This window comes from Symphodus melops (assembly GCF_947650265.1).
Source record: "Symphodus melops genome assembly, chromosome: 1".
NCBI classification, from domain to species: domain Eukaryota; kingdom Metazoa; phylum Chordata; class Actinopteri; order Labriformes; family Labridae; genus Symphodus; species Symphodus melops.
Window position 1 is genome coordinate 48,503,432 of NC_136691.1, and position 26,683 is coordinate 48,530,114.

The 26,683-nt window shown below is 39.4% G+C and overlaps 5 protein-coding genes across 5 annotated transcripts; 1 reads left to right on the forward strand and 4 right to left on the reverse strand.

Moving 5' to 3' along the window:
- Window positions 1–736: 736 nt before the first annotated feature.
- Window positions 737–5,789, reverse strand: acaa2 (acetyl-CoA acyltransferase 2). Its single transcript, XM_079364536.1, has 10 exons — window positions 5,625–5,789; window positions 4,486–4,652; window positions 4,220–4,348; window positions 3,475–3,591; window positions 3,171–3,318; window positions 2,824–2,999; window positions 2,067–2,196; window positions 1,876–1,946; window positions 1,457–1,611; window positions 737–1,366 (listed from the first exon to the last, which is right to left on the reverse strand). Exons 1-10 carry the CDS (start codon window positions 5,638–5,640, stop codon window positions 1,285–1,287), a joined length of 1,191 nt encoding a protein of 396 aa, XP_079220662.1. The 5' UTR covers window positions 5,641–5,789; the 3' UTR covers window positions 737–1,284.
- Window positions 5,790–6,703: 914 nt separating this feature from the next.
- mrpl40 (mitochondrial ribosomal protein L40) lies at window positions 6,704–9,291 on the forward strand. Its single transcript, XM_079364781.1, has 5 exons — window positions 6,704–6,895; window positions 7,070–7,153; window positions 8,188–8,343; window positions 8,710–8,791; window positions 8,908–9,291. Exons 1-5 carry the CDS (start codon window positions 6,831–6,833, stop codon window positions 9,133–9,135), a joined length of 615 nt encoding a protein of 204 aa, XP_079220907.1. The 5' UTR covers window positions 6,704–6,830; the 3' UTR covers window positions 9,136–9,291.
- Window positions 9,292–9,615: 324 nt separating this feature from the next.
- cUnh22orf39 (chromosome Un C22orf39 homolog) lies at window positions 9,616–11,084 on the reverse strand. Its single transcript, XM_079364808.1, has 3 exons — window positions 10,979–11,084; window positions 10,261–10,428; window positions 9,616–10,176 (listed from the first exon to the last, which is right to left on the reverse strand). The coding sequence occupies exons 1-3, from the start codon at window positions 11,009–11,011 to the stop codon at window positions 10,054–10,056; spliced, it is 324 nt and encodes a 107-aa protein (XP_079220934.1). The 5' UTR covers window positions 11,012–11,084; the 3' UTR covers window positions 9,616–10,053.
- A 625-nt stretch (window positions 11,085–11,709) lies between these two features.
- ufd1l (ubiquitin recognition factor in ER associated degradation 1) lies at window positions 11,710–15,994 on the reverse strand. Its single transcript, XM_079364713.1, has 12 exons — window positions 15,824–15,994; window positions 15,511–15,640; window positions 14,534–14,566; window positions 14,319–14,440; window positions 13,851–13,981; window positions 13,689–13,761; window positions 13,546–13,614; window positions 13,394–13,462; window positions 13,259–13,309; window positions 13,065–13,153; window positions 12,525–12,609; window positions 11,710–12,343 (listed from the first exon to the last, which is right to left on the reverse strand). The coding sequence occupies exons 1-12, from the start codon at window positions 15,824–15,826 to the stop codon at window positions 12,269–12,271; spliced, it is 930 nt and encodes a 309-aa protein (XP_079220839.1). The 5' UTR covers window positions 15,827–15,994; the 3' UTR covers window positions 11,710–12,268.
- Window positions 15,995–16,896: 902 nt separating this feature from the next.
- dhx37 (DEAH (Asp-Glu-Ala-His) box polypeptide 37) lies at window positions 16,897–25,837 on the reverse strand. Its single transcript, XM_079364407.1, has 26 exons — window positions 25,782–25,837; window positions 25,412–25,522; window positions 25,036–25,324; window positions 24,561–24,939; window positions 24,320–24,468; window positions 24,088–24,180; window positions 23,638–23,734; window positions 23,105–23,218; window positions 22,730–22,946; window positions 22,277–22,375; window positions 22,128–22,198; window positions 21,899–22,034; window positions 21,729–21,805; window positions 20,562–20,794; window positions 20,372–20,483; window positions 20,170–20,276; window positions 19,846–20,034; window positions 19,574–19,698; window positions 19,251–19,367; window positions 18,959–19,131; window positions 18,761–18,875; window positions 18,390–18,527; window positions 18,209–18,303; window positions 17,578–17,651; window positions 17,388–17,485; window positions 16,897–17,296 (listed from the first exon to the last, which is right to left on the reverse strand). The coding sequence occupies exons 1-26, from the start codon at window positions 25,789–25,791 to the stop codon at window positions 17,220–17,222; spliced, it is 3,495 nt and encodes a 1,164-aa protein (XP_079220533.1). The 5' UTR covers window positions 25,792–25,837; the 3' UTR covers window positions 16,897–17,219.
- Window positions 25,838–26,683: the final 846 nt, after the last annotated feature.

A 26,683-nucleotide genomic window follows, 5' to 3' on the forward strand; every position in this document is an offset into this window, starting at 1 on the left:
CTTGGAAAGTGGAACAACATACAGTACATCCACATATTGGATTGTTTTATCTTCACATACACTATGAAGCAATAAATGACTGTATAGAGATTCTTTTCCCTTGGGGAAAATATCAAAATTAGTCTTAAAAACACACTTCCCAAATTGATTAATAATGATTTTTAAAAAATAACTGAACTTTTTTTTTTTACAGGAAAAGACTAATATAAGTAAAATAATATAAAACAAATGTGCTTCACCACTTTTTATATTTAATTGTTTAGCATTCTTATATTTACATTTTAAGATCATAATTGTAATTATTTCTAAAAACCATTTTGAACAATGTAACATTTCAACAAAGGAAAGTTTAACCCTCTCTTTATCAAGACAAAAATACTGACTTTGTTTTTAGAGTAGAGATTCTATTGGATCTTAAATACGAGTTTATAGTAGCTAAATGTCTGTCAAACCTGTTTGCCTTGCTAAACCTAAAAAAGAATTGTGCCACCTGCAACTTATGTCTCCTTCTGTCAGGGTGGTGTGTAAATGTGTTGACTCAGGTCTTAAAAACAACCCCTATCAGTAGCACGGCTGAAAGTCTAGGACTGAAAAGTGTGCTGCTTTTTTAATTCATCTTTTTTTTATTTTCAAGGTAAGAACCTATTTGTTTGACCATTCATGTGCTTTTACTTGCCCAGTAGAGTTGCTGTACAGGTATCTCCTCTGCAACATTTCATCAGGAAAACATGACACCTTTTTTTGAAAATGATATTTATTGAGATTTTCTGCCACAAATACAAAATCAGACTCAATCAGTTTTGCTGAAACCAGGTCAGATCACAGGCCACATATTTTCTGGTTATACAGTAACCCTGATAATGGAGTGATAAAGAACATTTTAAGGCAAACATCTTAGTATGTTTTATCTTGATGTAACCAAACACAATAGTCATTTATGGGTAGATATTTTGCTGCACATGTGGAAGTGACCAAGGACTATAACCCTACTTTCCAGAGTACACCAAGATGGTCTCTGGCTTCTGGCCACTGTTAATGAGTAAGCATTTTAATTTACAGGGCTTCAAAGGCAACACTGAAGTGAAGCTTATTGTACATTTTTGTAGAAATAGTCTTAGAAAAGTTACAACAGAAGCAGCAAAATACATCTGTGTGCCAGAGAACAAACAATAATCCTTATCCAGTCATGTTAAGGAAATGTGATTTGTATTTTAGTTAATACGATTGGATGTTGGTGTGAGACATTCATCTGCAGGAGTCTTCAGATAGTTGAAACTTCTTCAGTCAGCAGTTTTCAATGATGATGGCGATTCCTTGACCTCCACCAATGCAGGCAGAGCCAACAGCGTACTTGCCTCCACGTCTCCTGTTGGGGAAAAAAGCTCATTATTCAAGCTTATTATGTGCAGACATTTTCCCCTCTATACTTATCTATAAGAACTATAGTAAGAGCTACCTGAGTTCATGGACCAGGTGGCCAGTGATTCGAGCTCCAGAAGCACCGAGAGGATGTCCGATGGCGATAGCGCCACCATTAACATTGCTTTTAGCTGGATCAAGACCAAGAGCCTTCGAGACAGAAAGGTACTGAGAGGCAAAAGCCTCGTTCACCTGCGTGAAACAAATTATTTCAGTGACAGGACCGAAAAATCAAACATGAGCATGCATTTACTTTAACTCTATTACACCACATTTCAGAAATATAAAGCTTTACAATACGGTAGCTGTCCAAGATGGACGACTTTGGAGAACTCTGCATATGTTTTTGAACATTGACTAAACTGCAGGATCTGAGTACTTCCTCCTCCAATAGTTGAAATATGGGGCGCAAGCTAAAAAAATTCACATTTAAAAGTTCTTCTACTCGTTACAAACCTCAACCAGATCCATGTCGTTGAGGGTCAGGCCAGCCTTTTTGAGAGCTTCTGTGATTGCTGGAACAGGACCTAGAAGTATAAGAACAAAAGAAAAACGCATTATAAAAAAAAACATGGGAGTTACAAAATTAGTTTAGTTTATCATTTAAAGAAAACAAGAACATCATTATTGTGGGGGCACCCCCTTACCAATGCCCATGATGCTGGGGTCACATCCTGACACATGGTAGGCCACAACTCTGGCCAGCGGAGTGAGTTTGTGCTCTTTCAGAGCGTCTTCACTTGCAATCACCACAGCAGCAGCACCGTCAGATACACCCTGAACACATCAAGGTTTCAAGGTTCTTTATTTGTCAAATATGCTCCATGTTAGACATACAGCACAGATGAAATTGCAATCCCCCCAACCTGCAGTGCAAACCTGCAGTGCATAAAAAAGAGCACTAAAAAAATAACAATGAACATGACAAATTAATAAAAAATAAATAAAAAACTCATTAAGGGGTTAGATTTTGCAAAAGATTAATGGTCGGGTTAATTTGGCTGTTGTGGTTCTGAGTTGTCCAGCCTTTACACAGAATCCTCTGCCATCAGTTTATGAGTGTGTGTGTGTGTGTGTGTGAATGTGACATGTTATGTGTGTTAAAAGCGCTTCGAGTGGTGAGAAGTCCTGAAAAGCACCATATACGTACAATTCATATACCATTTACCAATATTCGTAAACAAAACTAATCTAATATGTATTCCACTTTCTCCCATTCAAACTGAAACTGATCTGTTCCAAACGACATCCATATCATAATTCAAGGATTTATTTGGTTTTATGTTACATCAGCTGAACCTATTAAAGGGAAGACCATTTGTTTGGTTTATAAAAACATTGAAGACTACTAACGTAAAAAATAAATAAACAATCCTTTATACAACACTGTAGCTGTAAACTCACAGAAGCATTGGCTGCAGTAACAGTCCCTCCCTTCTTGAAGACAGGGGGTAGTTTAGCCATCTGTTCCAGCGTGGTCTGAGGACGAGGGTGTTCATCCTGAGCCATGGAAACTTTACCCTTCTTAGCTTTCACATCAATGGGAGCTATTTCTGCTGTGTAGTGACCGGCCTCATGAGCTATGAGAGAAAATAAAAGACTGATTGAACTATTATGAATTGTCTTAACTTGAGCAACATCTTAATATGTAAAGGTAGCAGCTTTTCTGGTTGAAAGTATTTTTTCTATTTTATCATGGGATGAGCAAAAAGTCTTGTAAAGGTGTTGAAAAAAAATGAAGCCCATCTTACCCGCCTTCCACTTTTGCTGTGTCTGGTGTGCGTAGTTATCACAGTCTTCTCTTGTGATCTGGTATTTCTCTGCCAGGTTTTCTGCTGTAATGCCCATGGGGATTTTGATATGCAGGTCAGTCAGACCAGCCCACAAAGTGTCCTCTAGCTGTCAATCAGAGCATGAGAAGTTTTATCATTGTGACAGAAGCTTCTGGAACGACATAACAAGCCATCTTTATGACCACCACAAGGCTTAAAATACATTTTCTGTCAACTATTTGGAGGATTAAAAATGAAAAGAGAAAATGATCCACAAGATTACCTTGAGATCAAATCCAAACTTTGTACCAAATCGTATGTTGCGAACAGCGTACGGCGCCTGGCTCATACTCTCTGAGCCTCCGCACAGAACCACCTCCGACTCCCTGAGGCAAATCTCCTACAAACACACACACAAGGTGACAGGCTTTTGTTTTGGAGCAACAATAGAAAACACACATTAGTCAAACGGATATTTTTACAATACTAAATAAAGGTCAATTTCTTTACTAATGAATGAACCTGACTCTTTGACACTCAGTGGCATATTTATTAGATAACCCTGTAAAAATCTGATCAATCTGTACATTATTACATTTCCATTACATCTGTCTTTAGAAAGTTTATTGTGTGGATGTTTTAAGTTGATGCCAGTTGTATAAACTTGTAAATGTAAGGATGAATTTTATAGAGATTAAAGTTTAAAAAGGTCTACTTTACACTGAGAGGGTTTTATAATTGCACTGTCCTTCCTGATTAATATAAAAGCAGGGCACAACCCTTTAGAAAACCAGCATTTACTCAGAGTTATATGCTACTACTTACTATTACTACTTGTAACTAATGTCTTGTGTCCTGCCTGTCTGTATACTGCTACTGGATGCCTTGAATTTCCCTCGGGATCAATAAAGTATCTATCTATCTATCTATCTATCTATAAGAGAGGGACACAGTGGTCTTCTAATTATAAAGTACTTTATTCTACATTTTTATTCTATGTGCCAGAATGTTCCTTGTGGATTTCTTACGTGAGCCCCGTTGATGATAGCTTGGAAACCGGATCCACACAGTCTGTTAACAGTGAGAGCAGGCACTGGGATGGGGACGCCACATCTCAGACCCACGTGGCGAGCAATGTAGGGAGCGTCAGCTGAGCTCTAAAATTTAAAAAAAAAATGTGGAGAAAAATAAAACAAGGACACTAGTAAGAATACAGATAAGCATTGTAACAGAGGTGATATATTTTCTAATCATACATGGATTCTGTTAAATGTGTCTGTTGACTTATTTCTACCTGCATCACATTTCCCATGATGACACTGTTTACAAGTTCTGGTGCCACGCCCCCTGCAGCGAGAGCCGCTCTGGCTGCATGCTCAGCCATGTCTGTTGCACTGTGGTCCTTCAGCACGCCACCATAGGTACCAAATGGTGTGCGCTTGGCAGCTACAATAAATACACCTGCAGAGAAACAGAGAGTTGTGGTACAGTGACACAGACCTCACACCACCCACCAGTGAACAACAGCCAGATCACAGCGTCAGAAGGTTCTGGGTGCTACATGCTGCAGAGAGTTGACACGAGGAGGTCATTAAAATGCAGGATATAAAGACATGATGAAAAAGGATAAAAAGACCTCAGATGGAATAACTGGACTGAAGGATAAAAAGCAGCATCTCTTGGACGATCAGGATCGTTATCAGGCTTCTGCAGCGCTTGATGATGAGACAATCATTTGAATAAGGTTTGTTGGAAGAGGGAGACATCTAAAACATGCAGGACAGTGGCCCTCGAGGACCAGAATTGGACACCCCTGCCTTAGGATCAGGACATGAGAAAACCGCAAACATCACAGTGTCAATATTTAGCCTTCGTTTCTAATTCTTGTTTCTGTATTTCACTCCAGTTACCAAATTTCATGGTGCATTATAGGCTTATTCTACTCAACAAAACTTCAGAGGGTTTTATTATTTGTAATTCATTTATTATATGCAATTAATATAATGGATGAATCAATGAATTAAAGTTATGAATTAAGGGTTTTTAAATGTGAGCATTTACTAATGCAGGAATTAACCAACCAGTTAAGTTTAATAAAAGAGTCCTTCTTCATGCTTTGGTGACTATTTAGTTGTCTGTTTTTATAAATAAGAAGCCTACTTGAGTCTTCAATGGCAAAACTGGTTAATGTTCATGAACTTGACAGGTTCTTGTCACCTTTGCCCTGATTTACTTCAGCGTTGATTGCAAAACATTAACATTTTCAAAAAGGTTACTCTACATTGATGGCAGTCATCAAACTATATGACAATGACTCTTCACTTATTTACAGTTTAGAGAAATTAAGCATCTTTAAAGCAGCAGAGCTTCTGTCCAGCAGCATGCATGCTATCTAGCTTTAGTTCCTTGTTGATTGTTTACGTGTTTGTTTACCTCTGAGAAGAGCCATGATGATGATTCAAGAATCCCCCGCTGTCACTATCAACTCTTTCCACGATTATCCTCTTGTGCCGCTCTGAATGAGTACGCAGTGTACATGAATCGTGAAAGGTAAACTACGACCTTTCCCCTAAATACTGCTCATGGTATTCTTCTTCTTTTAGAGTTCCGGCAGGCTGTACACTGTGAAGTGTGATGCTGCCCTCCACAGTCTAGGAGTCAATACTTATTTCATATCCTTTGATACAGGCCAGCAGATTGCGCCTGCTACACATTGGGTATTTCTTTCCACAGAAAATATGGACTTAAATGAGAAGGATGAGATTCCCAAGTCAGATAACTCCCGGAATAACTGACTTCTTTCATTCTTTTAACTCCAACACACAAATACAACATGTTGGACTGTTTCTTCCTGCCCACATTGACACAGGCCATCAGGATGTTAACCCATTATCTTTAAGTAACTGGCTCGACCACAATACCTTTAACCTCAGCATAGTTAAACCCACATCGTCCTTTCTGCTACATTTCAGCAGAAGCCTTTTCCTTTTAACTGATGGTTGCAGAGAGAAACGATGCCTGCCCTTTCGCTCTTCATCCCATTCTCTCTGCCACTGTTTTCTTTACATATACTGTAACATTCACTCTTTCCAAGAGGAACATTCATGTCAATACTCTGTTTATTCAAAGACTCCTTGGCAAGCTTGTCGGAGATTTCATTTCCCTCGATCCCTGAATGACCAGGTACCCATAAAAACCCAATTTGACCGCCTACATTCTCAACTTCTAGTAAGCAGCACAGGATCTCCTGAACTAAATCAGGACGAGATGTTGATGTCTCCTCTCCAGTGCTGCTGTTGAGTCAGACTGCTCATAGTCAATGTTTCCTTCGTGGAGCAATATTCGAAAATGTTTCACAAACAATCTAATAACATATTACTGCATTCATTGAATTGTCAAAAAAACTTTTTTATTATTAATTTTATCCCTAAACACATGTTCGAAGTAGTGTATATTTTTGCATTGTTTTTTAATTTGATTTTAAATACTCGACAGTGCGACCTAAAGGCTGTAATTGACGTCATCTTTCCGCGCCTGGTCTTTCCTGTCACTCCAATGGAGAGGACAAGTGTTGTTACATGTCGCCACACGTGAACATCGGGATCATGAGTTTAAAGTAAAACAACCAACCTTGAAGACATGTCTGTGGCTTCTTTATCTCGCTGTCTGTGCAGGGTTTTAACCCGACACAACGCTGCGTCGAGGTGAGTGTTTGTGAACTCTCTGGTAGGAGGTGTTAGCTCTGTAAAGCTAATGTGGCTAAGGTTATTCAGTAGAGAGTCACTGACTGTGACATATCACCATCTCACTCTGAAAATGTGTGTGGGGGGCATTTTTCAAGCATGATTATAACATTTTCAATGTGTTGTTTGTTGTAGCTTCGTGATAGGAGAGCATCGCCATGCTGTTCAGAGTCCTAGTTTTGTGCCAGTGATGACACTGAAGACTACAGCTGCACTCAGGTATGATCAGAGCTTGATCCCAAACCACAGGGACGTCAAAGTGCACGACAATCTGTTATTCTGCTTCAATCAATGAAGCCTGTGCGATGTAAGAATATTTGGGATGTGTCCTACATTTGGGCTATGTGTCAAAATCTGAATTTCCCTCGGGATCAATAAAGCCTTCCTTCCATCCTACCTTCCTGATAGTTTACGCTCACGTTACGTTATTATTTTCGGTCCAAAGTGACACCTTCATATTATGTATGTTTCTTTTCTGCCAGGGATCCAAACCCCATTTAGGGAAAAAAAACATGTTTTGATGACAGATTGAGAGAAATCAGTTCTTAGTCCTTACCCTTGAGCTGAAACCAGAATGACAGTCAATCACACCGCTGCTCGATGAATCAGCCAAACCGATTATTATCAGATTATTTATTATTAAAATGTTGCTATTTGTTTCAGCTAATATATTTCTTTATATCCATTATTTCTTCTGTCACAAATCGGGACAGTTAAAGTGGACGATAAAATAGATACATTTTTTGAGTTATAAGGTGTCTTACTGTGATGTAAGGATCTTATTTTTTAATCATCAGCAGTGAGTGACTACAGGGAGACACTGTAGCTTATCCACAGTGCGCTTAATGGAAAAAATAGTTTGCAATTTAAATAAATTGAATAGAATAGAATGCCTTTATTGTCATTATACAAATTGTACAACAAGATTAATTGGCTTCACCTTGAAGTCCACACAGCTAAAAACAACAAGAAGAATATAAAAACTGACTCCAGTTAAAGGTAAGATGGGATGTGTGTGGTACTGTAGGACTCGAAACACAGAAAATAGCACACAAAGGAAGAGTCGGGAGCCGCTGCATCCGTGCGGGCCGCCATATTGGTTCCAAATTGTATTCATTTCAGACCTTTTATTAAATAGAATTAACTAATTAATACTGACAGGCAGTCCTATTTATATTTGCCAGGCCTGTTTTTGTGTATTTTTTTAAATCAAATAAGCTCATGCACAGCTTTGTTTTTTGTTTTTTTCTCAGAGCGGAGCCCAAAAAGAAGAAAAAAGTGGACCCAAGAAGGGAGCAGGTGGCGAGAGAGAGGCTGAAAAAAAAGCTGAAGAAGCTGGAGAAGGTTCCACCTGAGTTTATCCCGATAGAAGACCTCATAATTCCTACCAAATGCTTGGATGAAACCAGGTACAGCTTGTTTCACTGTTATCTGCACATTTATCTGTTGACTTAAACTTCCAGCCTACCTATCTGCCATATTTTGTGCGTTTAAACATATCAAGGTATTACTCTGTATTCATTGATTGTTAATAATTATTTAAAAAAGAAAGGATACCAGGTCTAGCCTCTGGCCAAATACCTGCCATATTGTTTCAGAGCTATTCAAACTGTTGAAGATGAATACAAAGAAAGACAGCATTGCCTGAGCAGTCACATAAGCCTGGTCATAATAAGGCTCTTCAACATTTACAGTATATTGTGTTTTTCCTTGTTAATGTGGTGCTCGCTAACTTTAAAGTGCTAACAATGTTCGTCTATTATTGTCTTACAAAGGGAACGCTCTGCACCAAGGCTGTCATTTGAAGAGAGTGAGCGTCGAGCTCTGCTGCTGAAGGAGTGGTGTCGATACAAACAGGTCATTACTTACCATCACACCTCCATCGCTTGAGCTTTTACAGAAAGTGCTGCTCATGACCTCTGCTCCCCATCATGTGCACTTAGTAAGGTGCTCCTCTGTCCTTGTTTTTGCAGAATCAGCACATGAATGAGATGAAGGCAATTGAACTCGCTCTGGAGGCGCAGAGGGAGGCGCTGGAGGAGCTGAAGTTGGAGTCTGAGGAGCTGTACCAGGCTGCACTGAAGCCAGACCCTCTTCTGTTTCCCTTCACTCATGAAGGTCCCGCCTACACACCACCAAAGACAAATTATTACGCTCCTGATGGAAAATATAATGACATCACTAAAGTTTACACTCAGTGATGGACAGGAAGCAGCCGTTGGTGTAACCTGTGTGTTATGATTTAATAAATGTCTCTTTTTTTTTTTTTGTGCAACAATCCCTGATAAGAGGTGCAGATTCATAACAGCCTGCATAAGTGTCAGGGAATTAAACTTTTCCTATTTTCACGTGTACAATTATCTCAGTTTGTTTTGTGTCAAAAAGCAACATTTATTGGAATAATGCATCACATTGATTTACTTCCACAATTCACATCTGTATAAAACGCAAAGGAAAATAAAAATGTGGTTTTTGTATTAAAGCAGATTTGTTCAATTGGTTTTACCATTTCGATGTTTGGGTAAACCCATATTTTATATGGCAAAACAAATGTATGCTAAAAAATATTTACAGTAGCAAAAGGAGAAAACCACATGATGAATCTTGTAGTGCAAAGAATTAGTGACAAGCTTTGGATGCAAACTCTTTGATTCCAACAAAAGCCGTGTACAGAGTGTTAATCGAGTTCTGCAGCAGTTTTTAATTTTTAAATATCCAGCAGCTCATTTGAACAAAATATATATAATATATATTGACAACTCAATACTGTTGAAGGCTTAACATTAATAACATACGACAATGTAATGGCAGTCAGCATTTGTACTTTGTAGATTTAATTATTTAAGAACACTGGCTTTTAGGTATATTGTCATTAACAGGTTAAATAGATACCACCGTGGTCAATTTGGTCATCAGTGAACACAAGCTGTCACAGGTTTCCACATTTCTTCTGTTTCCAAAGAGCAGCTCACTAAACAACAGTTATCAGAGTGATGAACAATCTCTTCGCCATGTGCCTCTACCCAATTTTGAGTCCATTAAAGTGACTCTTGAATCTGCAGTTTGTTTTAACTTCCATGGATAAGAAACTGCAGGTGAATAGAGATGGATCAGAAGTCCTAAGGTCTGTCCTGGTTCAGGGGCACATGCCAATCTTTGGGAGGCTCTTTCCTAAGCTCCCACACTGGAGGAAACTTTTTCTGCTCTGCCACTCTGTTCCGCTCGCTCCTCTGCAAGGCTTCCTGCATCACATATACAATAAACGTAGTGTCAGAGAGATCTCAAATTGAGATCTTTAAACAGTGAGACTCAATAAAAGGCTGTACCTTGGCTTCAACACTTCTGTGTTTCTCCCACTCTTTACAGTTCTGATAGTCCTCTTTCCACTGCTGGCAGGATGGTGAGGTACCGTGTGTGTAATAGTGGTGAAAACAATGTCTTAAGCTTTTGCAATGTTTGAATTCACTCCAATAGTCCTCACAGACCCGGGGCGACTGTAGGAAGAGAAAGAATTTACAAAACAACTTATATTGATCTCATTTGTATCACATGTTGAAAACAACAATCTCTTATGATGATAAACAGCAGTGATGGTTCTTATTTCAGCTGGCCAACAGATTAAACATTGATGAGAAGCCAATATATAACATGACTTCCTCCTTCACCTTTTACAAATACATAAAAATGAATCTTTTTAAAACATTACTTCTTCCTCAACACTTAAGAGTATTTTCCCCCAAATTAATAGTTATTTGTCATTTAACAGAGAAAATACGACATCATTACTAACTGTTGTCCAGCCTTTCATTCATCTTGTTTCAGGATTTTGAACCTCACTATGACTCTTTATTAATCAGTTTACTCTGATTTGAATGATAATAAATGCAAGCTAACGTCGAAGGTTAATCAGGTGTCCATGATGGATAAACACTATTTGATACAGATTTATAAACGTTTACTTTATATGAGGACTAAGCAGAACAAGTCAGATCAGTCAATGTGTCACAAAGATCACAAGTAACAACACAATGTTTGGAAAATTACCCTCCACAGTTTCTCTGCAGCGCCACTCTCCATAGCTGCTGTGCTAATTTAAACAACGGGGTCACCACGCTTCTTCTTTTCATTTCATTGACGAGTCGTAAACCGGCTTGAAGGCGCCTTAGCGCCACCTAGTGGGCTGGAGTGTGGAGCGCTAAAGGAGAAAAATCAATGAAGACAGAAAATCTGAGCTCTTTCAAGGAATGCTGTGTAACAAAAGTAATACTCCTGTAATACTACAAGAAGTCATTTAATAACCACGTCTTAATGAAACAACGTCAACACAAACCACGTATCACATCACATTTTTTTCCTTATGTTTTTCTATTCTTACTTTTTGCTGCTGTGAAGCACTTTGTACCTAATGGTTTTAAAAGTGCTACGTAAATAAAGACTTACTTAATTACATCAGTGATCACTCCAGTATGTGTTAAACTACCCTAACGCATCTTAACCCTCAGATTTGTTAACTGTGAGGTTTTGTTTTTTTTTTGTTTTTTTTTTTAAACTTCTGCAATCTATGTCGTATAATAATTAACTGATATCAATTATTTTTTCCTTTAGTATTTTACCAAATAACACCTGGATGAAAAACTTCCCATCATCACTTTCTTCCAAAATGAATGGCACACTCAAGGCATGAAACAAAAAACATCCGGCTGTATTCCAGTCTTAATCAGATTGTGTTCATGCTTAAGACAACACAAAATATATATATTGGCTGCAATAATACAGTTTCAATACTCAGACCTTTATTTGTCTTTAAATAAACCAGAAACAAAGGAATACACTTGCAAATTAATATTAAACCCAGAAAAAAAAAAAGCTTAAAACTTAAAATGAAATACCTTATAATTAAAAACAAGAGCATCCAGCTATTATTGTTCCGAATTGGTCGGGACAAGGGAATTTTTATAGCAATATATTTAAAGTGAATTAAAATGAAACACTTGGAAAAAAGGGGAAGGAAAAGGAAGAGTCCATTTCAAAACCAACAACAGTGAGTCGATTCTTCTCAACTCATTCTTTGTGTTGATGTGTCGATATATTTTATTATGGCTCACTGGAAGCAGTCACCCTGGGCGTGTGAATACCAAATTTAAGATGACGTTATTTTATTCTGCTCAGCTTTTGTGAAGCTGAACATCACTGTCATCAACAACATAACCCAGAGCCAACAGCTCTTTTCAATGAGATAGAAAAAAATCCCACTGCATCTCAGTGCCAGTCTTTTTAATAAGTTTGCTGTAGAAGGTTTGAGCACATCAGGCAGTCCATCTCAACGAAAAACTTTCAAGGCTTCCTGCCCTTCTTGCGTAGTGACTGTCCTTCTCCAGAGAAGGCGATGAATCTGTTCAAAGCGTCATCCTGAGGGGAAAAACACAGGTTTAAAACTACAGCATTTGTGCAACAAAAAAAAAGACTTAAAGTGTGAGTCTTCTAATTAAGTGTAATTCTCTAAACTGTTGTTGTGCACAAAAAGAGTTTGCTGGAAGTGGAAAGACTTTAAATAGATCAGTGTTAAACATTCAGAACAAAGGTCTCTTACATCTTCTATAAACTTCCTTGGCAGAGGCTTCGAGTTCCTGATGAAAGTGATCCTGCCAATTTTGAAGTCGTAGTTGGGAATGCCCCTGTGTGATGGATACGTAGAGGTTAAGACTGAACACTGCTAGAAAACAGAAGTTCTTTATCTTCAGGGGGAAATGTGGGTGTAGCAGTTCTTTTTATAGAGAATATAAGCATGAGAGCATCAGCACAAGATACAAAGCAAGGAAACAATACACACTTTCTCATGCAGACAGAAATGCAATGAGTGAACAACAACGTTTTACGAAGTTGTATGTTGAAATGTATCTCACAAACCTAGAAGCCACTTCTTTAGACCTATCAGAGAAATCTGCTCTGAGACAAGTGCAGCAACAACATGCCTGCTGAAGTCTCATAAAGGAATACAACCAGAATCCGAGCTGTGGGATTTTGCACCTTACAAAGTTTTTTATGTTGAACTTTTCAACCATTGTGTGAAAATACTTGATTTTCTGGTCTAATTATGTCTTTATCTTTAAACCACTGAGAATCTTCCCACCTTTTGATGTCGCTTGGACCAAGTGGAGCAGGGCTGGGCTCAATCCCTTTTGTTTTACCATCCAAACGGTTACCAGAGCCGGTGAACGCCTGATGATTGGAAACAGATTTCCAGTTTAAATTAGATCTAAATACCTCAGCTCTTTGTACAAATGAAATAATGTTTTTATCTATAAACACGCAACAAGTACTCACTCTGAATCCTGTGTCCATGTCAGCGTAACTGGCAGGATCGCCTTCTTCCTCCTGGGAAAAAAATAAATAAATCCAATTTGTCAAACTGTTCAGAGGAGCAAATGTTCAAGTGCAGCTTCAGGGTTTGGTTCTTACAGTCGGTTCTTCTTGGTGCTGAGGTCGACGTTCCGGCTCTTTGTAACCCAACGGAGCATCAAAATCCACCTGAAGACACCAGGTCACACATATTAACAGTAGAGAACACAGCAGAAGTATTCACAGTGGTCTAATGATAGAGGAGCTCTTACATTCATGTCACACTCGATGATGGACACTGCTTTGTCTGGTTTGGTCTCCATCACTCGCAGCTCGTAGATCTGAAACAGCAGTTATACTCAGTACAAAGAAATACAAACACAGACATTTGATCATGTTGAAAACATTGGTGCACCTTTTCATTGTAGTTGATCGCGATGACATCACCAGTCGTCAGGCAGGCAAAGTTTCTCAACGCGTTCTCCAGTCTATCAGAGAGAAGAAACTTCATCAATCACCGTAGCAACAATGAGAACATTTTATTAAAACGTGAATGAGGATCATTGACATTTCTTACACTGCCTTTGGGTTCGTGATGTCCAGGAAGTCGGGGCTCTGTGGTTGGAACTTTGAGTAAGTCGCCACCATGAGGTCCACACTTTCCACCTGGACGAGACCACCTTCCTCCAGAAGAAGGTTCTGCATCATCTGAAGCAAAAGTCGTACAATAATTCACTACATATCAACATGGAGCTCGGTTTATACCCAGCTTTTGTTTGTTAAAGATTCATATGGGAAGACATTGTTTCAGACGTGATGAGAAACATGGAGAGGTTTCCAATGATGTAGCACACATGTAACAACAAGTTTCAACAAACATAAATCAGACTGATACTTTAAGAAAACCCAACATGATCAGCTGAAACATCTGTACGCAGACATTCTGTACTCAAGAGATTTCACCAGAGATGTAACCAAAAAAAGAGTAACCCAGTTCTGCAATTTAACCTGACTGAAAAGCAAACCTTGTGGTTCTGTTTCTTACCCAGTGTGGCAGGTAGCAGATTCCTTCATCTGCCACAAACTCAAGGACGCCACAGTGTGTTTGTCTGTCCGAGTTCTTGTTGGTCAGCTTGAACAGCATTGGATATGTGATATTAAGCCTGCCTGTACACGGAAAAGAAAAACACAGTTCATATCCGCAGATGGTTCAAACAGGACTTTTATAATGAAGAGAGTCTTGATTTAATTTGCACTTACTTAGCTGGTCGAGAGCTGAAGGTGGCATTATGACTGAAAAAAATATACATAACATAACATGGTTAAGACATAGATAACATTAAACGTTTGAACACAGGACGAAAGTGAACTTTTGGAACATTCACTTGTTTTTTTTTTTTTATATTTATGAAATATAGAGAACATTAAAACTTTATCACTTCAGGAAGATCCAAAATAGTCACACGTCCTTCACTAAACTGAGAGAGACGATTATTCAGTGGAAGGAGAAGAGTCACCGTGATGAAGCTTACTTTTCAAAGTTGAGAAACAATACACAAACAAAAAGAAAAGCTGAGGGTGCAGTGGCAGCGTATTTTTGTTATTTATTGACTTGTCAGGATTCCCAGAGTCTGTACTAAACAATGAACTACCAGTTAGAATAGTCTAATAATGTTTTCCACAAACAGAATCTATTCACAAGCGATACTAGCTTGTTGATTAATGAAAGAAATCAGCAATAAACGTGGGGCTGTTTAATTCAAATGTAACTAAATCTGACTCTCAAAGAGTTGGCTGCATTTGAAGACTGAGGAAAAATCCATTAACACCAAATAAACTGAGCACAGCAGCCGGACAAGACTGTAACAGAGGGGTTGATTTAACTTTTGCACACTTTTTTTTTATAAACAAACAACAAAGACTACAGGGGTAACATGAAGTCTTTGCCGTTACATCTTAAAGTAACCGGCTATATTTAAGTATTTTTGATGCACATTTTAACTTTTTTTCTTTATCTAATTTAATGTTTGCACTGTGTGATTGTTCTCCTGCTCTTCTTCTTGCTGCTGTAACACTGAACATTTGTCCCTTTGCAGGATGAATTAAGGATTGTCTCATTTTAAAAATCCACCCTTTTCTGTTTGCAGGTTTTTGTTTTGGTTTGGAGAGGGTGGACCAACATCTCAAACATTAACCTAACCCTCGCTGGACGGACGTATAAAGAGAGTAAATCTTACTTTTGCCCCCTTTCTCCACGTCGGATCGGTCATTGGGACCTGCCAACATGGACACCGAATAGCACCGGTACTGAGTGGAGAACCGGTTCTGGAAACCCCGGGACAGCGGGTCAAAGACGTGGAAGGAAAACTGTAAAGACAAACAAAACTCTGAACAAAACTCACGATGTTAAATGAGCCATTTATCATCCACGTAGGGCTTTAATTTGACATCATGACAGGGCATCTTTCTGTTGTTGTTAGCCGCTTTGAGTGACATTTGTTGAGGTATAAATGTGTCGACAGAGTTGGAAACAATCGATGTTCTACTCACCATGTCGACAGCTCAGTTCAGTGTCCGTAAAACCACCTGAATCTCAATGTCTGTTTCTGCTTTTCTAGTCGAAATTCTGCCCAAAGAGACAAGAAGTGTGAATCCTCACTGTTGTTTTCCGCTTCTTCAGGAAGTGAGGTACCGAAGGAAGTGACGACACAACCGAGTGAGCCAATCACAGCAGCTTATTGAAACATAACGCTCTTATTTTCTCTTTTACGGTTAATCTGTCTGTCTGTTGAATGCCCCTAAACAGTGTGGATACAGACTTTAAATTGTGACATTAAATTATAACTAAATCAAAGACATTTCTTTGACTGTCTTGGCCTGTATATCAGTGTTTTTTGTTTCCTCAACACTAAAATGTGTACCTTATTGTTAATCTGTGCCTTTGTAAATGTCAGTAAAAAGCTTGTTTTTGTGAATAAATGCTGTTTTGTTAATTGCCTCATCCAACTGTATCATTTATAGGCATAAAGAAAACTATTTTAATACACACAGTTTGTTTTTTTGAGGTATCAGTATTTATTTCAGTCTGATTCATAACCAACTGAAAATCATTGGAGCTGGGTTGGATGGATCCAAGACATAAAAGGAAGAAACCTAGGGAACGACAGAGTGTAAACTATACTGACTGTCATCCCCTCGCTAGATCCACCTCCACAGACACTTAACATCACCACAACATCCACTCAGTAGCTGTACATCTTACCTGCTTTGTGATGCAACTATTCTGTCATTATCTTTTTACATGGTCAGGACTAAACTTTCAGTTCTTAAAGATGGAGAGTTTTTTAAGTGCTCAGAAATTCAAACAATTAGTTAAAATCTTGCAGAGGATGATCATCTGAAAAAGAGCTCCATTTCATCTGCTATGTGGACCTTGTGTCAACTCTAAAAAAAAACTTTTATCGTTGGACACAAGCCACCTGGAAAATCTTCATATTAAAAATAACACTTGTGAAATTATTCCCTCCACTACAAATTGGACATTCACGGGTTAAATCAATGGAGCTTACATACCAAATAACAGTTTTTAGTACAGTACAAATGAATCCCACTCATCCCAAGCCTTATTCAGAGCCACACAGTTTTAATGAGTCTTATGAAGACCAAGTAAGCCACACATAACTGACAGCAGCACAGTGATAACAAGTTGAAAGTCACTATTTAGCTCTTTGTTTGTTTTCTGTCTGAAACAAAAGCTGTACAGATCAGAGATACAGATAGAGATGATATACAAAGATTAAAAAAGGTTGGGTATTGTTGGTGCACTCAGGAGGTCCCAATGAACCCTCACAAAGTAAAACATGGATTTCCACGGATCTGTAGGTCAACAAATGTTTTTGATCAAGTGTGCTAAAACCATTCCTGTCTTCTTTTCAAAAGTCAGCGTCTAAATTGGAGGCCAACTTTTGGCTACTTCTTGATGCATAGCTTCAGGTAACCACTGGCAGTATGCAGACAAGAGAACTGTCGGAGGAGAAAAAGGATAATTATAACAAGATGAAAGAACAAGAAGGTGTATGAAATCACCATTAAGCAGAGCACAGTAAGTCCTTACATTTGTGTTCAGTTTTCCAGACAGCGAGGAGGGTGTCTCTGCAGTCGACTCTCTTTGAAACCAGCGCTCCGAGAACAGCCTCAGTCCTGGGCTGCAGCCTAAAGAAAGCAGCAATGAAACACCTTTACAGAAAAGTCCATGCTTGACATGAGGATAAGAAGCAGAACCATGTGTGAGAGCACCGCCTTACTTTGCCCATGTTTTCATCATGATGGAGGGGTTTGAGAGGAGGTGGGAGCCAAATTTCTTGAGTTTAGGACAAACCTGCAAAAAAAAAGACAATGCAAACTTTACACATGAAAGCCAAAAAAAAGGGTTCCTGTCTAAATGAACAGATGTGAGTTTCTCAGCAAATGGTTCTGTTTGGGCCAGGGATTACATTTTTTGAGTGAGACCTTCAATTTGTATACATTTGATTTACATCTGTGGTCATTTTTGTTACGGTCACAGTGTGGCCAATAACAATGTTCAGTTTTTCTAGATCGACACAAAAATGATTTATCAGGATAATATAAGCTTTATGATCTGGAGATAATGAAGTCGATGGGTAAAACAGCATTTGGATCCTGAAATAACGTGAAAAATAAGTCAAGGTTTGTTAGCACAGGAAAGTAAAGTACATGAAATACATCAGCGTATACCTGCCTTAGGTGGCCATACTTTAAAACATATCCATATGTTTAGTTTAGTAGTGTTTTATTGGAATAGTGGGGTGATACAGTTGTTTCAACGATAAGCAGTCGGCACAGCTAATGATGTGTCAGAATGAATAGGTTAATGATGAGTGAAAACTGAACAAAGACCGGGCACTTCTGCTGTACCTGTCCTTCAAGCAGAAATCTTGAAAACAGTTTGTAGCGCTCCAGGCCGTCTGGATACTCCTTCTCCACGGCTGGCAGCTGCCAAGCTACACGGACTGCAGGAGGGACACGGAAAAATATGTGAATGTTGGAAGACAACTCTTGGCGTAAACACGGCGCTTGTTCTGGGCAGTAAACTTACAGAAGGTGCTGGAACGGTGACACCTGATGGTGCCAGTTGATGAACAAAACCATGGGGACGGTGTCTCCAGAGGGGGGCCGAAATGACAATACTGAGGCAGAAGCTTTGGTACCCACTCCGCGTCTACTGCTGAAACACCTGAAAGAAGAATTATCACAAGTTTAAACCATGAGCACCATAATCTCCATTCAATAACAGCAGCAAACACAATAACTTAGTTTTTATCCTAACTACAGAGAAAAATATTTTTTTAGACTTTAGAGTTTCATTATGAATAAAGTAGGAAGCTTCAAAATGTCTCATTTGTAACAGGCGTTTTTTTGCTTTTCTGATATTTTATGTGGTGAACAGACAAACTGAGAAAACTTTACCTTTCATGTACATCTTGGTGGTCTCCATGATCTCCTGGTAGACGACAAACTCTGGCAGAGTTTTGAACAGTGCAGAAGTGGGATGGATGAACACCGGCTCGTCCATTAGAGGCGTCTGTGAACAGAAGCAGCGAATCGGTGAGCAGGAGAACATCGCAGATCTGTTTCAACCACATTAACATTACTATGACAACATGCCTTGTATCCGTTCTTCCATTTTGGGTCCAGTATATCTTCAGCCTGCACACGCCTTGCAAGATGATCGCCCAGTCCAGCCAGGACAATCTGTCGCAAACACATCACCTGGTGCTCTGTCGGGGGAGCCATCTTGGGATTTACAAAGACTCCTACATCTGGACACACTGCATTCACTGGGACGAGAAAACAAACAAAACTTTGATTGGTTTCTCTAGCACCTGACAGGAGAGGTCTGTCTGTGTGTGTGTGTGTGTGTGTGTGTGTGTGTGTGTGTGTGTGTGTGTGCGTGTACCTGCGTTGGTCAGCTGTCCTCTGAGCCTCCTGATCTCAACCATGGCTTTATTCCTCAGTCCGTTCTCCTCACAAAACTTTGGGGTACAGCCGGCAAATTCACAAGCACCGACCGCACCTACCACAACAATAAAGAAATATATTACTCCATCGATGAACTTTACATAAAACCTTCCCTACAGAAAATACTATTTTTATGTTTGTTTATATTATATTTTAAAATCCCCTTTTTTCACATTGTTGATCCTTTAAAGATCTAACCATGAGACCTTGTACACTCTTTAACAAACCACTGCCTGGTATTTTAACATAAAGTAAGCTTACCCAGCATGACCATGAGGTCCCCCAGAAGGAGTGACGCTCCTTGTCCAGCCCACAACCTCCTCATTTGGGTGAGCCGAGCTCGTCGCTGCGTGAGCTTAGCGCTCTCGTCTTCACTGCCGGCAGGTCTGACGGGAAACAAGAGTTATGAAGATGAATGAAAATGAAGTTTGCTTAATTGAGATTTAGAGGCCATGTTACCTATTTATGTGAATCATTCTGTAATGTATCGTCTTCAACATGTGCACCTCAAAACAGAGAGCATTAGTCCTCACCTGTCGAGGTCTTCGAAGAGCTCCCTGACCGTCATGGCAGCGACCACAGCGATGACGTACGGCAGACAATCCTGCTGCTTACCCAGAGCTAACATCTTAGCGTAACGCGGCGCCACAGGGAAAGAAGCCATGGCTCGACCCAGAGGGGTGATGGGACAGCTAAGCCTCGCTCGCTCCATCTCTTTCACCCTTTTAGGGAAAGAAAAAAAAAAAAACACAGTCTTGTTGTAATAACAGAACTACCAAAATATAAAATAAAACATACAAGGGCACAAAGTGAATTCTATAATTTCCTGCTTTGGGTTGATGGAATATTTTGTTTACCTTCCTGTGTGGGGCGGCTCTTTCAAAGCTCCCAATGAGACCAATAACTGCTCCGCTGCAGCCAGACTCTCAGCAGAGGGAGATGTCGGGAACGGAAAGTTGATCACCTGCACAAACAGATGTTTATAACACTGCTGTTGAATTCTTGAATGCAGTATCAAGAAGCTGGCCAGCAGGTTCTATTCGTTCTCATTGTACTGACCTTGTCTATGTTGAGGTCTTTCATCTGTAAAACCAGGTCCTCCACTGGCCTGCGGGTAATCTCTGCCTCCGAGAACAAACTGAAGTCTCCAAATACTGCAGAGGAGTACAACCTGAAGAAACAGCTCATGAGGATTCTTCTTAAAAACACCACCATTCCCACGTTGTAACAAAGTTTAAATTGACCTCACCTGTAGCAGTGTCCCGGCTCGGTTCGTCCCGCTCGACCTGCCCTCTGATTGGCTGACGCCTGTGAGGTCCATGAGACCTTGAAGCACGAGACGCCGGTCACTCTGTCGTAGAAACGCTTTTTGACTCGACCGCAGTCCACCACATACTTTATACCCGGTATGGTCAGAGACGTCTCGGCTACGTTTGTGGCCACCACGCACAGACGAGTCCCGGGTGGAGGAGGCCTGAACACCTGCAGACGAGAAACATACACATACAAGGTGACGTAGTACCATCTGACTGAATGTATTATACAGTGTCATAATGAGTCCTCAGCCACAGGAAGTCTGAAATCAGCTCAACGTGTCTTAGAAACAGGAAAAGAAGTTTACAGGGATTTATCATTTCACCTTTGAGCTTATTAACAGTGTAAAATGAGCAGCCATGCCCGAAAACCAAAAACAAGTTCATGTTGCATTAAAAAGACATTTTAATGTTTACGTTGTGTTATTTGAAAGGACAGCCAAAGAGAGGCAGGAAATGCTGGGAGTGAGGGGGGATTGAATCATTTGCTTCTGCGAGAAGAACCACAGCCTTGAATGTGGGAGATTTGTTTTGTGTAGAGCGATTTATATTTTTTTTAAAAAAGGAACGAATATTACTCTTTCAAATAACAACAATAACATTATTAAGGTAAGAAAGAAAATAAATTAACAAACAACAGTGCCTCTTCTTTTTGTCAACAAAAAAAAACCATCTGACAACTAAGTCATTACCTAAGTCATCAGATGTTTTGTGATAAAACTTAATCAGAACTCAGATATCTTTAATGTTTGATGTAACATAATAGACTTGGCTGCTGTACTGTATATTTACCTGTCATTTTAGTGTGTCAGTTAGCAGTCCAGTTAGCGTTATGATGTTGGCTAGAACATTGTCACAGGAGTCCAAATTTAAATCTTTCAAGCATGTTGAATCGCCTTGCTGCTGAAATGTGCTACATAAAGAAGCTTGTGTTTCACGGACTCAACAATCGACAACATTTACAGTGCAGACACATCGATGTGTGTCATAGTGTAAAAGCTGAAGTCGTCAAATATTTTAAAATACCGGTACTTCAAACTTCTTCTTCTCATGGATCGACCCTTTCTTTGAGCTACATGCTAACCCATTATTGTGAATGTTACCTTAGCTTGCTGCTCTGGAGCCAGCAGTGAGTACAGAGGGAGAACATACAGAGGAATAGATGGGTCTGCCTTCTCCTCTAAAGACACAAAAGACAGAGCAGATTTAGTCAGTGCACTCGGGAAATTCATCAGATGTGTTTTTGAAGAACTTTTCATTTGCTGCAGTTGACCTCCGTCTGTGACATCATCGCCAATGTCCACGTCAGAGCCTTCATCCTCCTCATCACAGATCCCCGCCTCTCTGTCCTCGTCTCCTTCATCCACCGGGAGGGCAGAGTAGTTATCCAGGTCGATTCGGGGAAGAGACTAGAGACAGAGATTACACTCTTAAAACATGTACGTAAGAATCAGAGATAACGGACAGCTTTTTTGGGGGGTATTTAATAAAGATAGACTCACGACAGGTTTCTTCTGTTTGGTTTTCTTAAATTTTCTCATTGCCTCTGATGTGTCTGCTTCCTCATCTTCACCTGAACACAAAACAAAATAGGATTCAAAAACAAACTCTCTGCTAAGAGATGTGTCAGATAGCTGTGTGTTCAACTCACCTGTGGCTGTGTTTCCCTTCCTGGAGGGGAAAGCTTTTCTCAGTCTTCTGCACAGACTGTGGACCTCTGCCTGACCGGTTAGAAACACCAAAATACCACCTGAGAGAGAGAGACATGAGGATCCATGAAGGTTTATCTCCAGCATCCACAGTATGTGCTCACTTACTATACAGAGTGACTTCACTGACAAATATCAACAAACAGGAAATGTGTAGTTATTGGAGTATCTAATGCTGATGGTTGAAGGAAAAATCACATGGACAAGTTAAAAGGAATAGAAAAAGAAACTTTCTCTTAAAACAAAAGTATAGAAAAATGACTTATAAGTTACAGAGAAATGTTGTTGTCCATGATCTTGATGTGTTTAAGTTAATTTTGTAGATTTAGTTTTGCAGTACATAAATCACATCAATCAAAAGGCATCTCAGAAATGTGAAAGTGTGTATGTGAAACCTGGAGGCAGCATCCGGTGAATCTTGCAGGTTTTCTGGAAAACTTCTCCAGTGTAATCCTCTGTCGGGGTGCGTTTGTTGAAATGTATCGTGACCGGGAACTGGCGAGCATCCACCTTGATGACAGGTGGAGGTATCCGAAACAGTTTTGTGTTTTCTGTGAAGTCCTCCACTCGCAGCGTAGCCGACATGACCAGCAGCTTCATGGGTAAACCTTTCTGCAGAGATGTGAAGAGAGGGAGAGGGGTGGCAAGATGAGGATATGTTTAAAAGAAATAAAACACAGTCCAAGAGAGTGTTAGACATGTCTGGAATTCAGTCATACAATAAAAGGATGAAAGTTTCAACTGTGAACGCTTGACACGGATTGTTTTACCTTGTTTCTGAGCGGGACGATACGAGACAACAGTCCGATGAGAATGTCGGTGTACACGCTCCTCTCATGAGCCTCGTCGATGATGATCGCACTGTATCTCTGCAGCAAGAAATCCTACCAGAGAAGACAGAGACAATGAAACGCAGCAGAAAATGAAACATGATGTGTGTACTAACATCAAATCAATAGTTGATTCAAGTTTTGTCACCTCATCAGGACTCATTAAAATTTAGATTTTTTTGCTTTTGAAATCTCACACTACATATACTGCCATTCACTGTCCTAACCCGAGTCTGCTGGATCTCTCACACAAATGAAGTACAAGGGCTCAGTACAAAATAGAAATACTGTATGTTATCTTTTCACTGGGCAGAATTATGTCTGAATTATAGACTGCCAAGCTAGAATTGGAAACACTCAAACACATGTTCAAGTAAGAGCCAATAAGCTGTGTTATCCTTAATAAACACACTAATCATAGAATCACTCACTGAATGTTTTTCACATAATTACATCAAGACTTAAGATAAAACCTTCTGAATCTCCTTCAGCAGAACGCCATCAGTCATGAACTTGATCTTGGTGTCGCTGGTCACGTTTCCTTCGTAACGAATCTGGTATGACACCACCCTGAAAACACAGACACGCAAACATGGACCACATTAGACAAAAACATTTAACCCATTTAAACCTAAATAACGTTTGAAATCAACCTGTAAAAACCTGATTATTTCAACGTTTACTAAAATCTTTATGTCTCAGCTCCTTCAACAGATAGAGAGATCAAATTAAACATTTGAATGCTCAGACTCTTGGCTTTAACTCTAAATTTAAATTTCTCTTAAAAGGTAGAAGCATGGCACCGTCTCATCAGGTCTAAATGGGTTAACTTGTCAAAAAAGTTTAAATAAACAAAATAGTTAACTGTCTCTCTAAATTTGTCAGCCGTATTGAGGGCTCTACAGTGAGCGAAGTCATGTTACCGTGTAGACAGGTTCATCTCTTTGGCCACTCTGTGGGACATGCTGACAGCTGCTACTCTTCTCGGCTCTGTGATTCCTATTATCCCACTGCCACTGCGGGGAGAAAAAAAAAAGCAAAGAAGATGATTGTCCCAGCATGATACATCATTCAACATACCGACATTTAAGACGTGCCTGTAGTTACATATCGTGTGTATGAATAAAGGACTGCCTCATAAAGAGCATACCATACCTGGCGTAGCCGGCTTCATACAGAAACTGAGGCACTTGTGTGGTCTTTCCACTTCCTGTCTCTCCACAAATGACGATACAGGGATTTTCTCGCACTGCCTCCATGATGACCTGCTCCTCTGCCAGGACAGGCAGCTTCAGACGAGCCTCCTGCACGGGAGAAAAGATTGTGAACAACTGTTACAAACATTTCAAATAAATCTGTCTTCATATAGAGATGTACAAAAAGCGCAAAAACACACTTGTATTTCTGGTGTTCTGTCAACAGGAACAAAGATGGCCGGCTGCGATGGTGTCTTATTTTGGACTTTCTCTTGACCTGAATTCTTCTTCTCATTTTGTCCTTCTTGCTCTGCTTTGTGTTGTTCATTCTTTACATCCTGTTTATCCTCCATCTCCTGGCAGGGATCGGAGGTTTCCTTAGATTCACTCACTGTGGCCTCATTCACTTCATCCCCAGCTTCATTGTCCTCATCAGACGAGGTGTCCAGGTCACTACTTTCCTCTGCCTTTTCTTCCTGTTCATCATCTTCTTCTTCTTTCCATTTTCTTTTTCTGTTCGCTCCACAGACGCTGCTAATCTTCGCCCCCGAGTCTCCATCATTTACCTCATCCAATAACCTGCCAAAGAACAAAAGAAAATGTTCGAGACCTTTATCTTTCAAAAATAAAAATAACTTTATTTTGTGTAGCTACATACTGAACTTGTGCACTCACTGTTTAGTCTGGTAAAGTTTGTCCCCTGTTCCCAGCTTGGCTGTGGTGTACAACAGCTTGAGTTCAGACGCTGGAAGCTGCACCTCGGCCAGTTTGGTCAGGATGTCTGCCCTCTGAGCCTTCTTTTCCTTTCGCTCCAGGACTTTCTGCAGCTCTTTCCTCTGTTTCTTGGTGAGAGGCTTCTTGGTGGAGGCAGGTGTCACTGAGGTTTTCTGCTTCTTGGATTTGTTTGCTGGCAGGACCAAAGCGTTGCTCTCGTCCACCCCTTTAAGCCTCCCAGAAGCTCCATCTAACGAAAACAAAGACCGGAGACTGTTACAAACAAACAATAGTCTATGTGGCTCTACTGAAAAACTGTCAAATAAATGAGTTTTACCTTTCAGTTCCAAAATAACCTCAGTCTTCTCTTCATCTGCTGGTTGTTTGGGGTCACTCTGCTGCCTCCCCTTCCAATTGTGTTTCTTCCTTAATTTTCCCATTTTTTTAACTGAGGTTTGGAAAGAAAGAACAAAGTATACTTATAAATCCCTGACCTAACAAATAAGAGCGGAGAGACAGCTAAAGACGAGCTGACTTATAGATTGATGTTATTGTATAAACTTCATGAATAAAGCGACATGATCATGGTGAATACAACAACAACAACAACAACAACAACAAAAAGTTACACTAAAAAAAACACATTACAAATCATTAAGACATTTCATTACTTGAAGCTGGAGATCACAGCCCACCAGCTACCTCACGTGTAAACATCTCAAGGTCCTCCGTTTAAAACTGTCCGCCACCGAAACAAAGTTCCTACACAAAGGTTCCGCTTCGGTTACGATTATAATGTTATAACAAAATGATGTCTATGGTTATAACCACGTACCCATTATTATTACACTGTGTTTTTATTAATACAACTAAGAACATTACAGTCATAGTTAAGTTTTATACACAAATGTGCTTTGTGCGAAGTGAAACTTTTATAGAAAAAAAAATATTTCTGATCTAAATGAATCAATGAAAAGTCAACTGACTATTTTATCTTTCCATTTAACAGAAAAACGTTCACTCAGTTTTCCAATTATATTGTTTTATTTGATTCATAAAATAATACTTTACTTTTGCTGTTGTGTTAACAGGAATAAACATGAAAGCCATATAATGTGATACTAATAGTTTCACAATAAAACTCAGGGATAAAACAAGATCAGCAATGCTTCAACAACATACATGTTCTCTGACAAAACTGGACTGTGTAGGCTATAGATGTTCACATGATAAACATGAAAATGTTCATTGACTACATTTTAAGATTAAACATGTTCAACTTTCAGAAGAAAAAAAGAATGCATTTTCCAATCATCAAATGCTCATACAAAAAAAGCTCGTAAAAAAAAAGGCCCACAGTCCTATCTTATCTTTATGATGAATCAGACGGAGCTTTTGTGATTGTCTGTTTGATTTTGTTGTTGTTGTTTTTGTTCATTTTGGTAAAATGTCTTAATTTTTTTTGTCATTGTCGATGTATGTTCTGAAATGTTTTGCATAGTGTGTAGTGAGTATTAATGTATAAAATGCATTGTCACAGTGAAAAACTCAGCTAATGGGGAACCAAATAAACAAACAAAAAAAGCAGTTCAGTCAGACATAATGATTT

What these genes read in the sequence shown, in the direction of transcription:
- dhx37 (XM_079364407.1), bottom strand. An exon ending in GAGATGAACCTGTCTACACG is followed by an intron (nt 23,735 to 24,087) that starts GTAACATGACTT and finishes CTGTGTTTTCAG; the next exon opens with GGTGGTGTCATACCAGATTC. An exon ending in CCAAACAGAAGAAACCTGTC is followed by an intron (nt 22,035 to 22,127) that starts GTGAGTCTATCT and finishes CTCTGTCTCTAG; the next exon opens with TCTCTTCCCCGAATCGACCT.
- mrpl40 (XM_079364781.1), top strand. Translation starts at nt 6,831, where the DNA reads ATGTCTGTGGCTTCTTTATCTCGCTGTCTGTGCAGGGTTTTAACCCGA. An exon ending in AAGACTACAGCTGCACTCAG is followed by an intron (nt 7,154 to 8,187) that starts GTATGATCAGAG and finishes TTTTTTTCTCAG; the next exon opens with AGCGGAGCCCAAAAAGAAGA. An exon ending in AGTGGTGTCGATACAAACAG is followed by an intron (nt 8,792 to 8,907) that starts GTCATTACTTAC and finishes TTGTTTTTGCAG; the next exon opens with AATCAGCACATGAATGAGAT.
- ufd1l (XM_079364713.1), bottom strand. An exon ending in CGTGGAGAAAGGGGGCAAAA is followed by an intron (nt 14,567 to 15,510) that starts GTAAGATTTACT and finishes TATTTTTTTCAG; the next exon opens with TCATAATGCCACCTTCAGCT. An exon ending in GGTCCAAGCGACATCAAAAG is followed by an intron (nt 12,610 to 13,064) that starts GTGGGAAGATTC and finishes TCCATCACACAG; the next exon opens with GGGCATTCCCAACTACGACT.
- cUnh22orf39 (XM_079364808.1), bottom strand. Translation starts at nt 11,011, where the DNA reads ATGGAGAGTGGCGCTGCAGAGAAACTGTGGAGG. An exon ending in CTGCAGAGAAACTGTGGAGG is followed by an intron (nt 10,429 to 10,978) that starts GTAATTTTCCAA and finishes CTCTTCCTACAG; the next exon opens with TCGCCCCGGGTCTGTGAGGA. An exon ending in ACAGAAGTGTTGAAGCCAAG is followed by an intron (nt 10,177 to 10,260) that starts GTACAGCCTTTT and finishes TATGTGATGCAG; the next exon opens with GAAGCCTTGCAGAGGAGCGA.
- acaa2 (XM_079364536.1), bottom strand. An exon ending in CCCCAGCATCATGGGCATTG is followed by an intron (nt 1,947 to 2,066) that starts GTAAGGGGGTGC and finishes TTATACTTCTAG; the next exon opens with GTCCTGTTCCAGCAATCACA. An exon ending in CACCTGGTCCATGAACTCAG is followed by an intron (nt 1,367 to 1,456) that starts GTAGCTCTTACT and finishes TTTCCCCAACAG; the next exon opens with GAGACGTGGAGGCAAGTACG.